Raw genomic sequence first — 15,121 nt, forward strand, 5'->3', positions numbered from 1 at the left:
GGGATTGCAACCCGCAGTGTTGCGCCCGCACCGCGCTCAGCCAGTGAGCGGGAAGCGGTCTCCACATGGGATCTGAACCCTCGGCGGGAGCGCCACCACACTCCCAAGCGGCGCACTCTCCAGTGCGCCACCAGGCCAGCCCTACCTTAAAAGGTTTTGAAAATAATTATAATAGTTGAATGGGGAGAAAGGGGAGTACAGCTGAAACAAGAACGTCCGGATGCTGATAGTTGTTGGAGTTGGAGGATGGATAAATGAGAGTTCACCATCCTACTGTGTTTGTTTCATATATGTTTGAAGTTTTCCACAATAAGAAGTGTTTTTTAAATAAAAAATGAATAAATACCACAAACTCACTGCCAACAATTGTCCACTCATGGTCAATCTAGTTTTATCTTCACCCCCTCAATTTCCTCTCCTTTAATATGATTTTGCAGCAAGTTCCAGAAACCTAGCAAGCACTCAGTACATATCTCTAAAATATGTGTTAAAAAATAACCACAGGGCCGGCCCGGTGGCGCACTGCTACAGTGCGCCGCTTGGGAAGTGTGGCGGCGCTCCCGCCGAGGGTTCGGATCCCACATACAGACCAGCCGCTCACTGGCTGAGCGAGGTGCGGGAGCAACACCGAGGGTTGCGATTCCGTTGCCGGTCCCGGTCCGGTACGGGCGCAACACTGAGGGTTGCGATCCGCTGCCGGTCACGAAAAAAGACAGAAAGGAAAAAATAAATAAATAAATAACCACAATACCATGATAACCCAAAAATGTTAAGAATAATTCCTTAATAGTATCAAACATCCAACCATCTCATAAATATCATAAGTGGTGGGGGTTTTACAGTTGGTTTAAATCAGAGTCCAAGTAGGGGCCACACATTGCAAATGGGAGAGAGATCTTTTAAGTCCATTTTTGTTACTTACCCCTCTATCTTTCTCTTTTGCTTTCCAATTTTTTTAGGGATCTTTTTCTTCATTTTTTTTAATTGACAAAATTGTATGTATATATGATGTTTTGAAGTATATATGCACTGTGGAATGACTAAATCTAGCTAATTAACATAGGCATTACCTCACATAGCTTTTGATGCTGAGTGGTAGAAATTCATTCATTTAGAGTTGCAAGATGGTGATTGATATTCTAATTCTGTGATTCCTTCTTCACTTGTTAGCTGAAGTATTTCTGTAAAAACAGATTTCCCTTCATTTACTGTGTAGGCATCCTATGATATCCTATATACAGTATAAGAAATAAAGGATAAAAGGTTAATTCTTTTCCTTTAATTTCAAAATAATGAGTATCCTTCAATAGCAGTGAATATTGTTATTAACCCATGAATTTCAGTCAACTTATTTTAAAATGAAGATAAGGTTAGTCATAAAATATGCTAACGCTCTAATACAGGCCCTTATCATCTCCCCACCACCAGCTTTACCTTCCCCAATTAATCTGCAGATTGTGGAGACTGGAGACTCCTGTGGAGGCTGTAAAAGCCTAATCTGTAGCTTTTATTAAGTCAACCAGCAATTATTAAGCACCCATTGTGTGCAGGGCACTTTCAAAAATACTATTTTGTTTGATCTTAGAACAAAGCTCTTTCTGAATTACACATTTCGTCTTATTTTACAGATCGGGGTTTGAGCCTCGGAAAGCAAGTGACTCAACCCAGGTCTCCCATCCTGTTGCCCAGGCTGTTTCTGCTCAGCACCAGACAGCAGGGGCCCCAGGGCTGGGCCTCTACCCAGCTCACGGCATACATGGAGCCTCATAGCCAGAGCTGGGGCCATGTTCCAAAGATGCCTGGCCCAGGGAAAACAGTCAGCCAAACAGTCTGGCAACAATGTCACCTGAGGACAAGTGGGAAGAACTTGGAGATGATTAGCCCAGTGAAAGAAGCATCCAAGGGAAGCAGGACATCCATCTTCACAATATTGGTGAAGTTATGTGGAGCAGAGATGCAGCAACAGAAGAATAAAGATGTAAAGGTGAAAGGCACAGGGAGGCATATTGGGGGTCTGCAAGAGAGCATTCTCATGTCGTAGAGCTGACCTTCAGTGAAGCAGCTATCCCATAAGGGAGTGAGCATCCTTGCGCTGGAAGTGTTCAAACACAGACTAGACACCAGTGTGGCTTCTATGGCTCTCCTGGATGCTCTGTCACCCTCAGTTTGATACTTAGCTTGCATTACTAGGCTCAATATATACTTTCTGACTGACTGATTTAATACAATAAATTTTAAAATATACCTCAGGTTAGTATGACAGCCAGTTAGTAGAGTCCAAAAGGGCAGCAGAGGAAAAGAAAGAAAGGAAAGAGACAAAGAAACCAAAATAGACAGGAACATACACAGAGAGATGGAGTCATGCAACTGATGACTTAGAGACCAGATGGGGATTTGTGCAGAGATTAAGAGAAGCACAGAGAGAGAGGGCACAGAGGTATGTGGGCAGAGACTGATGGGAAGATGGATCGAGTAACAGAGAGAATGAAGGGATCTAGTCCATCTGGTGACATGGGTGCAGGGCCATGATGGAGCCAGAAACAAAACTGGTGTGTGGAGGAGTGAACAGGAAGGGGAAGTGGACAGTGTGGACAGGTGGCTCAAGAGGCTGAGCTGTGGAGCCAGTGGGGTGGGATGCTGGGGGCGACAACACGGGCTGCTGTGGGTGTTGATTCTGGTTGATTAAATGGGAGGGAGACTGAGCCTGCTTAGAAGCTGAGGAGAAAAAATGAGGACACAAGAATAAGGTTCCAGGGACGGGGGAGGGGTTTGGAGCCCTGAGCATAGGTCCGGAGCAGCTTTGGCCGAGAGGAGAAACCCACTTACACTGAGAGACAGAGGGAGGGGCAGGGGATGGAGGGAGGTGCAAGACACAAAGGGAGCCCCTCACTATGCAGACTGTGTGAACTGGCCACTAAAGTTCATTCCCAACTCCACTAATGGGCTAAAAAAGTAAAAATACTCACCTTTACAGAGCACCTTGCAGCTATAGGTAGCCATGTGACTCAGATTTGCCTTCACTTTCTGAATTAAAAAAAAGAGCAAAGGCTTTTGGCCTTCCATCTTTCTGCCTGGAAGAAAGACACGATGACCAGAGTGCAGGAGCCATCTTGCAACCACGAGCATGAATGAAGCCACATGCTGAGGATGTCAGAGCAGGAAGATGGAGGGAGCCTGTGTCTCTGTGACCTCCCTCCGCCCAGGTCTTGATTGCCTCCCCACAGGCTTCTCAGATTTCTCACTGGGGCCCCTCTGGTAGTTTGGTGACCCTTCCTGAATGACATACACTTGATGGACTCTGGTTTTTCTGTGAAGCAGAGGATGAGAAGGGCATAGGGAAGGACTGAAATGGCTTGAGGGGAATGGGGACATAACCAAGGACATTTGAAATTGGCAACCCTTTATTTGGCTGTGCTTTTTTCCAGCATCCTTGCTGGTTTGTCTTTACAAACCGCCGTCTACCCCCAATCCCTATAGACATTTGCTTCAAAATAATCCAACTGGGAGGTGGGGCAGGAAGGGGGAGTGGAGGAGTGGATGGAGGTACAGATGAAACAGGATTGGTCATTCATTGACACTTACTGAAGCTGGGTGATGGGCTCAATACACTGTTCTCACTACTTTTGCACATTTGAAATGTTCCACCATAAAAAGATATTTTTAAGGGACAAAAATGAATGAAACTGAAAACAAAACTACTAACTACTACAGGCAGCACATGATTCGTAAGTGTATATCTCACTAAGAAAAGCCTTCCAGAAACCCAAAAAGGCAGGCCACAGTAGGGTAAGTCTACAAATCTAGGTTATCCACATAGCCCCTCTCCGGGCACTGACCCCCACTCCCGAGTCTGCACTGGCAAAGGAGTGGCTCACCATATCCCTGGCTCTGTTCAGGACCCTGAGCTCTTCTCATCCCCCAAGTCCATTGGGCTCTCCTGAACAAGGTCTGCTCAAGGGCCTGAACTTGGGCCTGACAGAGCTCCAGTGCTCTCTTTTGAGCAGCTTCAGCAAACTCAAGCTGGTGAATGCTATTTTCAACTAAGAGTCCCAGCTAACACATACCCCAGACAAAGATGGATTTAAGTAAATGTGAAGGTAAAATAATGCAATTATGTAGAGCAATGGCTCTGATGACTTTTGGGTGTCAGAGTGAGCAGTCAAGAAAGTACTGATGTTTCTCCAGATCGTAAAATCGTAGAAGAGTAATTCTTTTCTACATTTCCCCAGGCCTGCCTTTCTTCCCCAACACCATCAATATTCACCACTGTATCAGTATATCAATATTCCCAATTTTTAGAATTACTGACATGCTTGTGCATGTGTGTTTGTGCCTGTAATTAACACTCCATTCTTCAAAAGAGACCCTCTGGTACAAGTTATTTTTAAATCAAAATTAATTTACCAAAAAAAATTATTTTGTCTCAATGCTTCTAACAACTTAATCTTGAAGTTTACCTCTTGAGAGAAGTGGAGTGGTGCTGGCTGTTGGTGATGAGCACAGGGCGTCAGGGCTCAGGGTGGGCATATGGGGGGCAGCACTGGATCTTAGACCACAGGCCTTCCCTGGGCTGTAGGGACCTAAGTTGCTGGGCAGGCTCCCATCCTTTTTGTGCTCTCCCACAACATTCCAGGCACATGGTGAGTGAGTGCACAAATGACACTTGAGATGATCTAGAACCACATTTATAGTTCTATCCCCTTTTTTCAAATGACTAAACTGAGGCACAGCCAAGCTGAGTAAAGTTTTTTCAAGGTCACAAAGCCAATTAGTACAGACCAGAGTCCAGATATACTAGCTGATCTTTGAACTCATCCTGCCTCTTGTTTAGCTGAAAAAATTACTCCTGAGCAGGGACTAATTAAATTGCTGGATTTCTAGAGAAAGGAGAAGTGGTGCTGATGAGATATGATAGGAAGCTTGATATTTTAAACAGAGGGGTACAGTTGGACTCCTATTGCAAGTTTTGGAACAGGAAAATGATGCAGAGAAAATTAATATTGCTGCAGAAACCAGGGCTCAGAAACACATCCTTCCCTCAAGGGCTCATGATGTGCTGGGAGGTCTGTAACAGGTGACCCATGCAAGGAGAGGACCTATGTGAAGAGCATGGACTTCAGAGCCAGAGGGAACTGGGTCAAGTTCCACATCAGCTGTGTGGTCTTGGCCGAGTGACTTCATCTGTCTGAGCCTCAGTCTCCTAACCTGTGAAGTGGGGATGACAACCATGCCTTATGTCTGGGGCCATCGTGAGAACCCATGCATTCAGCAAATGCTAATTGAGCCCCTGTTCTGTGCCAGGCCCCTGGGCTGGGGACCCTGTACAGAACAACAAACAGCACAGACCAAGTCCTGCTGCCATGGGTTCATTCTGGAGGAAACAGGTAAACAGTGAATGAATAAGGCAATTTCAGATACGAAGGTTACTATAACAATAAGAACCAGTAATGGCGGACAGTGACTTGGTTGGGAGGTGAAGGGAGCAATTCTTTATTCAAGTAGTCAGGGAAGGTCTCTCCTTGGAATGATGAGGAAAAGCAGCCACAGGAAGGATCTTCATTTAAAGCAGAGAACAGCAAAGGCCCTGGGTAGGTCTGCACAGGACATTTCTGACAGACAAAGAGAAGGCCAGTATGGCAAGAGCAGTGTGAAGGTGGGCAGGTGAGACAAGGTGAGGCCACGGGGGTGGCTATCAAGCCAGACAGGGCCCTGGAGAGCATGGGCAGGCACTGGTGTTCCAAGTGCAATGAGGACCCTTGGGAGGCCTCTGAGCAGGATCATTCCTGTCCAAAAAATGATTTACATTTTAAGAAGGCTGCTGTCTGCCCTGTGGAGAATGGACTGGGAGAGGTAAGAGACGAAGCAGGAAAAGAAGGTAGAGGACCATGGTAAGGGCACAGGTACGAGAGGAAGGTGGCCGTGGTGGTACAGAGCAGTGGCAGAATCACGATTTGCTTCTGGTGGAGAGTTGGCAGGACGTGTGGGCAGAGCACCTGCAAGCGTGGGAAAGAGGAGGCAGTAATGATGCTTGTGGGGCTAAGATAGAAAAATTCTGGGTGGCTAGGCAGGTTGGTGGGGGAATCAAGAGTGCTATTTTGGCCACTTTGCATCTGGGAAGACAAACTGCAAAGCAAGAAGAGATGCTGAGGAAGCATCTGGATGTAGGAACGTGGTGCTCAAAGGAGAGGGAAGAGGAAGGCTGAAGGAAAACGTGCTAGGAGGCGGGGGAGCGTGCATGTGAGTGTGCGTGTGCTTTACTGGTTAGTGATCTAGAAACAGATGCAGCCACATTAAAAAAAAAACAACTTCCATATCAGGAAGTGGCATTTCACCTGTGCTATGGGGTTGTCTTGAGGATTACATGAATAATACATATTAAGATGCTTGGACAAGTGCCTGGCAGATATTCAGTGCTCATTGCATATTATTTTTATTTCAATTCAAAAGGAAAAGACTAGTTTACCTAGTAAGTAGTTTCACATAACTTATCTGTCTCGAAAAAATGTCAGATGCTCTACCTTACACTTAAGTGAAAATATATTTCATATCGCTTAAAGCTGTACACGGAAGAAATCCAAGTAGAAATGTATGAAGAAAACATGTCGATGGAAAGTTGTCTAACCTCGGCATAAAGTAGGCCTTTTTAAGCGACACAGAAAACCCCGACCCAAGAATGAAAAGAGAGACTTGTCTGACTACATACAAAATTACGTATGGCAAAAAAAAAAAAAAAAATGCTATAAATCGTGCCAAAGAGGCAAGTAAGAAAATATTACATTATATATGAAAAGTAGAAAGTGAATTTCCCCCAAATACAAAGATCTCCTAGAAACTGATAACCCACCAGAAGATTTCTCTTCAGTGCAAACCACTAAGAAACACATGAGAAGCGGCTCTGCCTTCTCGCCCTCCCGGTCGGCCCAGCTTTCCCAGCGGGCCTGCTGCGGGCAGCGCGTCTGCCTGGCGGCGCCCAAGTCCACACAAAGAAACACAGGGTCGCGAATCTATAGGGAGTCCAGGGCCGGGAGGAAACCACAACCGGGCTGTCAGAGAGGAGGGAAGCAGGGGAGAAGACAGAGACGCGGGTGGCACCCTCAGCGCCGGAGTTTGGCTCCCTTGCCCGGTCAAGCAGCCCCTCCGAGCCTCAATCGGACGCAGAACCTCGCTGCGGGCCTGAGAGGACAGACGCGACGGAGGGGCGGGGCGAGCACCACCACCTGGCCGGGCACGCCTGCGCGCTAGACAGGACGCGAAGAAAACCGGAACCACTCGGGCCGATGGTGCATGTTTCCGGAGGGAGCGTGGGTTCCGAAGCCGACGACGGCGACGCTGGGAAGCCGACTTCCGGCGCCTGCTTTTCTCACCGGGTCTGAGCAGAGAGGGAGAGGCTGCGGGGCCGCGATGAGACAGAAGCACTACCTTGAGGCTGCGGCGCGGGGACTGCGGGAGAGCTGCCCGGGCCAGGCACGCTATCTTCTGTAAGAGGATGGGAGGGGAAGCGGGAGGCGAACGGCGAGGAGGAGTTCCTTAGCCCCTCACGAGTCTCTTTCTTTTGCAGCTGGGCCTACAGTTCGTCACACGGTAGGGAGAACACGCGTCTGTTGCGGTTTAGGCTCTAGTCTCCCCGCTCTCCTGCATGACACACGGCGCTCGGAATGATGTGAAAGAGAAGGCCGACCGACTCACTCCCCTCCCTTAAAAGAACGTCAGAGGCTTCTCGGTTTCGTGAATAATCCAAATTCCACCTTGCTTGACCTATTAGCGGCATTTCACACGTTGATTAGTCTTCTCGAAATAGTTTCCTCGCTTTGCTCCCAGATCATCACGTAGTTTCGCTTATCCTTTTAGCCAGTGCGTTCTCGATCCGCTTTGCTGATTTCTCTTAATTCCCCAACCTCTAAATATTGTAATGTCCCCAGGATCCAGCCCTTGGGCTCCTTTTCCAGCTACATTCACTTCCGTGATGATAGTTTTTCATCCAGTTTCATGGCTTCACTGTACACTGAGGGCTTCCAAATTCATATACCCAGCCCAGATCTTTCCCCCAAATTCTAGACTCACGTATCCAAATGCCTTCTTGACAACTTGTTTTGAATGTCTGGTAGGCATTTCAAATTTAATTAATATGTCTAGAACCTGAGATTTATCCCCGACAAGCTCCTCCAGTTCTTCTCTTTTCAGTAAATGGTAACTGTCCTTAGTTATTCAGCCCAAAAACCTTGGAGCCATTCTTGACTTCCTAACCACCAACCCCCTCCCTCTTCCATTCCTAAGCCCATATTCCAGCAAATCTTGTTGGTATTAAAGTACGTGTATCCAAAATCTAGCCACTTCTCATCCACTGCTACCACCCTGGTACAAGTCATCACTGCCTCTCTCCTGGATTACTGCCACCAGCTCCCATGCATTTCTACAGACTATTCTCAGCCAACAACCAGAGTGATCCTACTAAAAACTATAAAGCTAGACTGTGTCACTTCTCTGCCACAAATGGCTTCTCAACTCGTGTAAAAGCGAAAGCCCTTCAAAAGGACTGTAAGGCCCTACATCGTAGGCCCACATTACCCCCTGACCTGCTCTCTTTTGTTCACTCAACTCCAGCCACACTAGGCCTCCTTGCTCTTCTGCTTCAAGGCCTTTGCAGCTGCCCTTCCCTCTGCCTGGAACTATTGCCTCACATATCTGCTTTGATTCCTCCTGCAAATGTCACTCATTGAAGCCTTCCCTAGTCACCCTATTTAAAATTGTGGTAGCTCCATCGACACTCCCTATACCCCTTTCCTATCTTTTTTCTTCCCAACACTTAACATTTGATGTTATGTTTATTATCTGCCTCCATGAATTGTTGTCCTTTGTTCACCGCTGTACCTCCATCACCCAGAACTGCGCCTGGCACTTTATCACTTAGTAAATAAGAATGAATTTTACATTTGGCAGAGCAAAGTTACAATGTGGTCCTTAGCCCTTTGTAGTGCTGTTATATCTATAGTCCTTAGCACAGTGTTCAACAGTAGATAGTAAATATTCATTGTGCTAATTGTTTTAAAAAATAAACAAAATCACAGTGCAAGTTGTTATTTTGTGGTGTGTTGGTAAAATTGGTGAAACATAACTGTTTTTTACTTAAGCAGCAAGTAATGAGCAAAAGTTGGAGACTTGCCTATGTGTTGCTCAAAGGAGTGAATGGATGGAATTATAGTATTTTGTAAAATAAATTATTGCCAGTTTATCTTTTTATGAACTTTCATATTTTGAGTTTGCTTAAGGAGAATGTATATCTGCTTATATTAAATATCAGTATACTTCTTTACATTTGTAATGTTGGCAGTTTGTTAAAGGTAACAAAATATTGTAATGTGCTGAATTGTGAGTTTCAATTTTATAATTTTAGATGATAAGAGCACTTTTGAAGAAACATGTCCATACTGTTTCCAGTTGTTGGTTCTGGATAACTCTAGAGTGCGCCTCAAACCCAAGGCCAAATTGACACCACAAGTACAGAAACTTCTTAATCGAGAAGCCAGAAATTGTACCCTCAGTTTTAAAGAAGCAAAAATTGTGAAAAAGTATAAAGACTCCAAAAGTGTATTGGTAAGATTTCAGTTCCATTATGTATAAATAAAGTAGAATTTTCGTTCACTTAAACAAAACTTGATTAAGAATCCACCTCAATGTTAGTCAGAGAGGTATAGTAGTATATTTGGATTATCGAGATATATACATAAGTTTTCTAGTGATTACTTTTTATTAAGAGTACAGCTTATTTTTATTTTTCATGATTACCTAAAACCAAACATTGTGTGTTCTCAGTTATTCACAGATCTCATTGATGAGCACAGTTATTTTCACAAATTTGAGGATTTCTTGTGCTGACCAGTATGACTCCACCTGAATTGGTTATCACTATATTATTTTTTCAGTTAATGATGCTTTTCTTCAAACAGCAGTACCTTATGTCTGTAGGTACCAGTGTCATTTCTCCAGTCATTTATTCCATGTCAGCATGTGTATTTACATGTGTGCCCAACAAAGGTATGTCTTGTGTTCATTAACATTTATTGAGAGTCTATCATATGTGAAACAACACTGAGTACTGAGGTAATAAATGGAATAAAATAACCAAAATCAAATTACTTATAGTTTACTATATGGAGGCCAGTATCAGATACATTTTATATCCTGCATATTCAGTGTTTTGCTTTTTTGGGGGGGCAGCTGGCAGGTACAGTGATCTGAACCCTTGACCTTAGTATTACAGCTTCAGTGTTAACATTTAGCAACTATTCAAGTGCTTGCTTACTGCCAGGCACTGTGCTGGGCACTTATGAAATCCTGGGCACCTTAAGAAATCCTCAGATTTGTGACAACTTATGTCTGGCCCAAGACTACAATTAGTAATATCTTGGGTTGAAAGCTAAAAACATTTAGGAGTTTACCATTATTTGACAGATAAGTGCATTTTGCTTTGTCATAAAATTGAAAGGGAAAGAGATAAGAGAGTATTGAAATGGGTAGAATTCACGTTCTTACTCTTTGGAGAATTGTATTTTTCAAAAAACATCACTGCCACATATTTGGAAAATGTTCTTAAGTGGAAAGATAATAAATGTTGTCTCACTGCGTTCCTGTGTTTTGTCCTCAGGAAGCTTATTACATGGTAATGTATTTTAATCAGAGGTCAGCTAGGAAGGTGCTAGGGGTGTTTGTTTTGCTGATATATTTTAATCTATGTACAGCCTCTCTCCAAAAAGTATAAAGCAACTGACACATAGACCTTTGATGTATGCAGATTTCATTTGCACTTTCATCTGTTCATGAACATTAGAGTACTTCTCACCTAAGCCAGTTTGTATTAATTTGCTGAGGCGTGGGCTGAATCCTGTGCACTCTGAGTTTGATATGTAGAAGAAAGGCATTTAGCTAGAAAATGGACCATTTATTGAAAAGTGAATACTGAAAAGAAAGTCAGCCTCTAGGCTAATGATGGAAGTTAAGAGATGTGAGAATGTGATAATCCATTTGGTTATATAAATTACTTTAGACCTATGTTTACAGAACTGCTAAGGGTATGAAGGGGCCACTTAAATTTTCAGTGGTATGGGCCGGCCCGTGGCTCACTCGGGAGAGTGCGGTGTTGATAATACCAAGGCCACAGGTTCGGATCCCATATAGGGATGGCCGGTTTGCTCACTGGGTGAGCGTGGTGCTGACAACACCAAGTCAAGGGTTAAGATCCCCTTACCGGTCATCTTTTAAAAAAAAAAAAAAATTTTTTTTTCAGTGGTATTCTGCCATGTTTTATTGGGAAAAGGCTTGAAGTTCATCTGCAAAAATATTAAATGTCATACTGCTATTCCAAAGAACATCCTTCCAAATGTTAAAGGGTATCATCCCCAGTCTCCCTGCCAATCCTCCCCAACTAGTTTTATATTGAGAAAGTAAAGAGTTTATCTTTAAAAAGCTATTTTAAATTAAATATAATGTTTAGCTATTATTTTTTTTTTAAGTTCACAGCTAGTAAGTGACAGCCATTGATTTTTTATTGAAGATTTTCTCATTTTAAATTTGTCAGAGTTCTGCTGCTAGATTGCAGCCTCTATGTTTTTTACCCCTGAAGTACCTGATGTATATAAGAATTCAGTGAATGTGTGGTTAACTGGATTAAATTATAAGAGAAATCATAGAACCAATACTTCTTCTTTTTATGGTAGTTGATTACATGCAAAACATGCAACAGAACAGTTAAACATCATGGTAAAAGTAGAAGCTTTCTATCAGCACTGAAGAGCAATCCTACCACTCCTACGAGTAATCTCTGTCTGAAGACATCAGAGAGAAAGACTCTAAGTTCTGCAAACCTAAATCATGATATGTCTGGTTCCAAAGGCAAGAGCCCAGCATTGATTTTCAGGTATCTTAACTCATTAACTTTATTTGAATTGCCAGTGTTCAGCAAGCATTTCTTCTGATTTACTCTGTTTAGTGCACATTCCCTAAATATGCCATGCAGTTCAGGTTGTAGCCCCTTTTTTCCTTCACATGCTTTTCTCTCTAATGTCATGTACTCCCATATCTTCAACTCTCATCTCAGTGCATACGACTTTCAGGTGTATCACTCACTTCCAGCCTCTCCCTGGGCCTATTCCCAGCTGTCAGTTTCATATATCCACTTCAGCCCACTACATGCCCAAAACTTGGTTCATCATGTCCCCCCAGCTAACCACTCAAACACACCCATCCTCTCAAGTTCCATGTTCTGTGAATGAACATGCCCTTCCACACTTTCTGACCTAAAATGGTGGGTACAGTCAACACTGGTCCTTATTGTCACTTTCTGTCTATTCTACTTCCATGATGTTTGCATCTGTTCTCTCCTTTTTCTCCCTGCTGCTGCTATCCTGGTTCAGGTCTTTATTCACCTTTGCCAAGACTATTACAGTGATTTCCTAATGGTTCTTCTTACTTCTGGTTTCAAACTCTTCTAGTCTGATCATCTGCCTAAAGCACAGACAGCTCTGATTAGCTTTTAACACCTTACTCTGTAGCATATGTATCCAATACGCTAGCATGGCTTTCCAGCCCTCACTACCTGGCACCAGTCTGCCTGTTTTACTTTGCTTTAATTCATCCTATATGCCAGTCTGAACCACTCAATATACTTTCCCGCTCTAAACCTTTTCTCTCATTCTTTCCTATCAGAAATTCCTGTGAATTCTAACCGAATAGGTTAGAATTCTGTCAAATGATACTAAGTTAACTATGGCTTAGCATGTGTTTTATTTTAGTAATTCTCAATACTTTATTCACTGTGATAGTCAATAAATTTAATTCCACAGAAACTATGAAAGGAATTTTGGAATGCTTTGTTACTAAAGAAAAACTGAGTCTCGTATTCTCTAGAATGTAAAAAAATTTCAGCAGGGACTGGATTACTTCTGCTTATTGAATTGAGTTTTTTATATTGAGCTCGAAGTTTATAAAGCTGGGTAAGAATTAGAATTTCAAGTTCAGTGTTCTCCATACTCTTGATTTAATTATTTTGATGTTTGGTGTGATAAGAATTCATCATAGAAGTTTTTAGTTTAATTGGATAAATGTAGATAAAAGAAAATTTGGTTTATTTAAAACAATTTGGTTGCATTTCGGCCAGGCTATTTCTTAGATATATGCAGGAATGGGAAGGACATTTCACATTTATCAGATAGATGGAGAATCAAAAGAAAAATCAGACTAACAGACACCAAATAAAGGTTCGAGGGGATGGAACCCAATCGGAGGAAATGAAATATGCACATACCAGATGGGGAATCATTTATTCAGTGGATATTTTTAGAATGCCTACTGTGTGCTTGGCACTGTCAGAAAACACTGGAATATATAATTAGTGTCTGCCACATGCAGCTTACATTCTGATGGGGAAGATACATACATAGGTTGAGATCCTTCAACTTTTGAGAACTGAAGTTGTCTTGAACTGTAAAGAAGGAACATGTTTTTAAAGTCCTTGCTTAGAATTGTCATGAATCTTGATGTCCGGCTTAAAGGGAACTCAGACCTGATGATACTTTAATCTCATCTTTCAGGTATGAGAGAAGCTTCCAGAACCATCCAGTAAACCTCCTAAATGTTGCCTGTAACCTATTCACAGTGAGGAGATTTTTAACAAAATTTTTCAGAGTATAGCCACTTGCCTGTATATGGCCACAAAACAAGAGGAGAAAATTATTCTAGTAGTAGTCATCTAGGCTAAGCAGGAAGAGCACTTTTTGTCATTCGTCAGTATAACCAAGTGTGGTTTTGTTTCTTTTCAGAACACCTCCATCTGGACAGTCAACACCCACTTGCTCCTCAAAGAATGTAAACAAAACAAAGAAAAACTTCTCTCAACTAAAAATGTTGCTTAGTCAGAATGAATCCCAAAAAACTCCAAAGGTGGACTTCAAAAATTTCTTATCTTCTCTGTGAAGGACGGACTTTGAAAATAAGAAATGCCTTATAATGCAATTTCTTAAGCTAAAGTTAGTAAAACAAACTTTTTTTTTTTTACTTTTATTTATTCTTTGAATACATGGATCTAGGTCCAAGAGCAAACTTTTCTTGACATCCTTCAGTGTTTTATCGGGAAAATACCTCATTAGAATGAATAACTGGGGCCGGCCCGGCCGGCCCCAAGCTACAGTGCGCCACTTGGGAGTGCAGTGGCGCTCCCACCGAGGGTTTGGATCCCACATACAGACCGGCCGCAACACCGAGGGTTGCGATCCCGTTGCCGGTCCCGGTCCGGTACGGGCGCGACACTGAGGGTTGCGATCCGTTGCCGGTCACGAAAAAAAAGACAAAAAAAAAAGAATGAATAACTGAAACCTGCCTACCTCACGGGGTGGTTGTGAGAATCAAAAAGTAAGTGAAAGTTCCTTTTAAACAGTAAAGATATATATGGACATTGAGTGGTGGTATTATTATTTTCTTTTCCCCGTAATTAGTTTTCATTATGTCATTTATTTTCAAAAAGAAATTGAGACCTTTATGAGGTTCTGTTCACTCATGAAGATTTTTTCCATATGTCAATAGCCTTACTGCTAATTCAGAAGAAGGATCAAGTATATGTCCTTATTTTCTCACAATCATCTGCCTAACTGTATTAGTAAAATCTGAACATTCCTATTTTTAGTGCAAAAGTAAGTATCTGGGACATTCTTGATTATAGATGATTCAATAAGATCCTGAAATTTTCGTTTTTACAGCTTTCTATTCCTATAGTAATATTTCACCTTAAAGTGGCATTTTAATTTGCTCAACTGAAGACTTATTTTTTAAGTCTAAAATTATATCAGAATATAATGTAGTAATGGTTTAGCTACCTTAAATCTTTTCTGGGACATAATTTTTGGAAATGATAAGCTAGGATTATATTCATCCTGTCTTTTAAAAAGTTCTTTAAATAAATAATTAGGATACTTTGTTTTTTTGGCTGCTGGCCAGTATGGGGATCCGAACCCTTGACCTTGGTGTTAAAACACCACACTCTACCCAAATTAAATAACCAGCCAGCCCCTGGATAGTCTGAACTATAATGTTTCCAAGCCTCTCTGCTGCTTAAAAGTTTAACACTTAGGGCTGG

General features: G+C 42.5%; 1 protein-coding gene across 2 annotated transcripts; it reads left to right on the forward strand.

The window, feature by feature from the left end:
* Positions 1–7,325: 7,325 nt before the first annotated feature.
* On the forward strand, positions 7,326–14,213 carry LOC103595299 (chromosome unknown open reading frame, human C18orf21). Of its 2 annotated transcripts, XM_008578664.1 has the most exons (5): positions 7,328–7,478; positions 7,559–7,581; positions 9,392–9,591; positions 11,712–11,911; positions 13,812–14,213. In XM_008578664.1, exons 1-5 carry the CDS (start codon positions 7,402–7,404, stop codon positions 13,963–13,965), a joined length of 654 nt encoding a protein of 217 aa, XP_008576886.1. In that variant the 5' UTR covers positions 7,328–7,401; the 3' UTR covers positions 13,966–14,213. The 2 variants fall into 2 exon arrangements, with proteins under 2 accessions (XP_008576887.1, XP_008576886.1); XM_008578665.1 differs by lacking the exon at positions 11,712–11,911 and having other exon boundaries at positions 7,326–7,478.
* Positions 14,214–15,121: the final 908 nt, after the last annotated feature.

Source organism: Galeopterus variegatus, unplaced genomic scaffold (assembly GCF_000696425.1).
Source record: "Galeopterus variegatus unplaced genomic scaffold, G_variegatus-3.0.2 Scaffold1738, whole genome shotgun sequence".
Classification (NCBI taxonomy): domain Eukaryota; kingdom Metazoa; phylum Chordata; class Mammalia; order Dermoptera; family Cynocephalidae; genus Galeopterus; species Galeopterus variegatus.

Bases quoted from the DNA above. Each gene is read 5' to 3' on its own strand.
- LOC103595299 (XM_008578664.1), top strand. From the start codon at position 7,402: ATGAGACAGAAGCACTACCTTGAGGCTGCGGCGCGGGGACTGCGGGAG. The intron at 7,479-7,558 runs GTAAGAGGATGG...TTTCTTTTGCAG, and splicing joins GGCCAGGCACGCTATCTTCT to CTGGGCCTACAGTTCGTCAC. The intron at 11,912-13,811 runs GTATCTTAACTC...GTTTCTTTTCAG, and splicing joins AGCCCAGCATTGATTTTCAG to AACACCTCCATCTGGACAGT.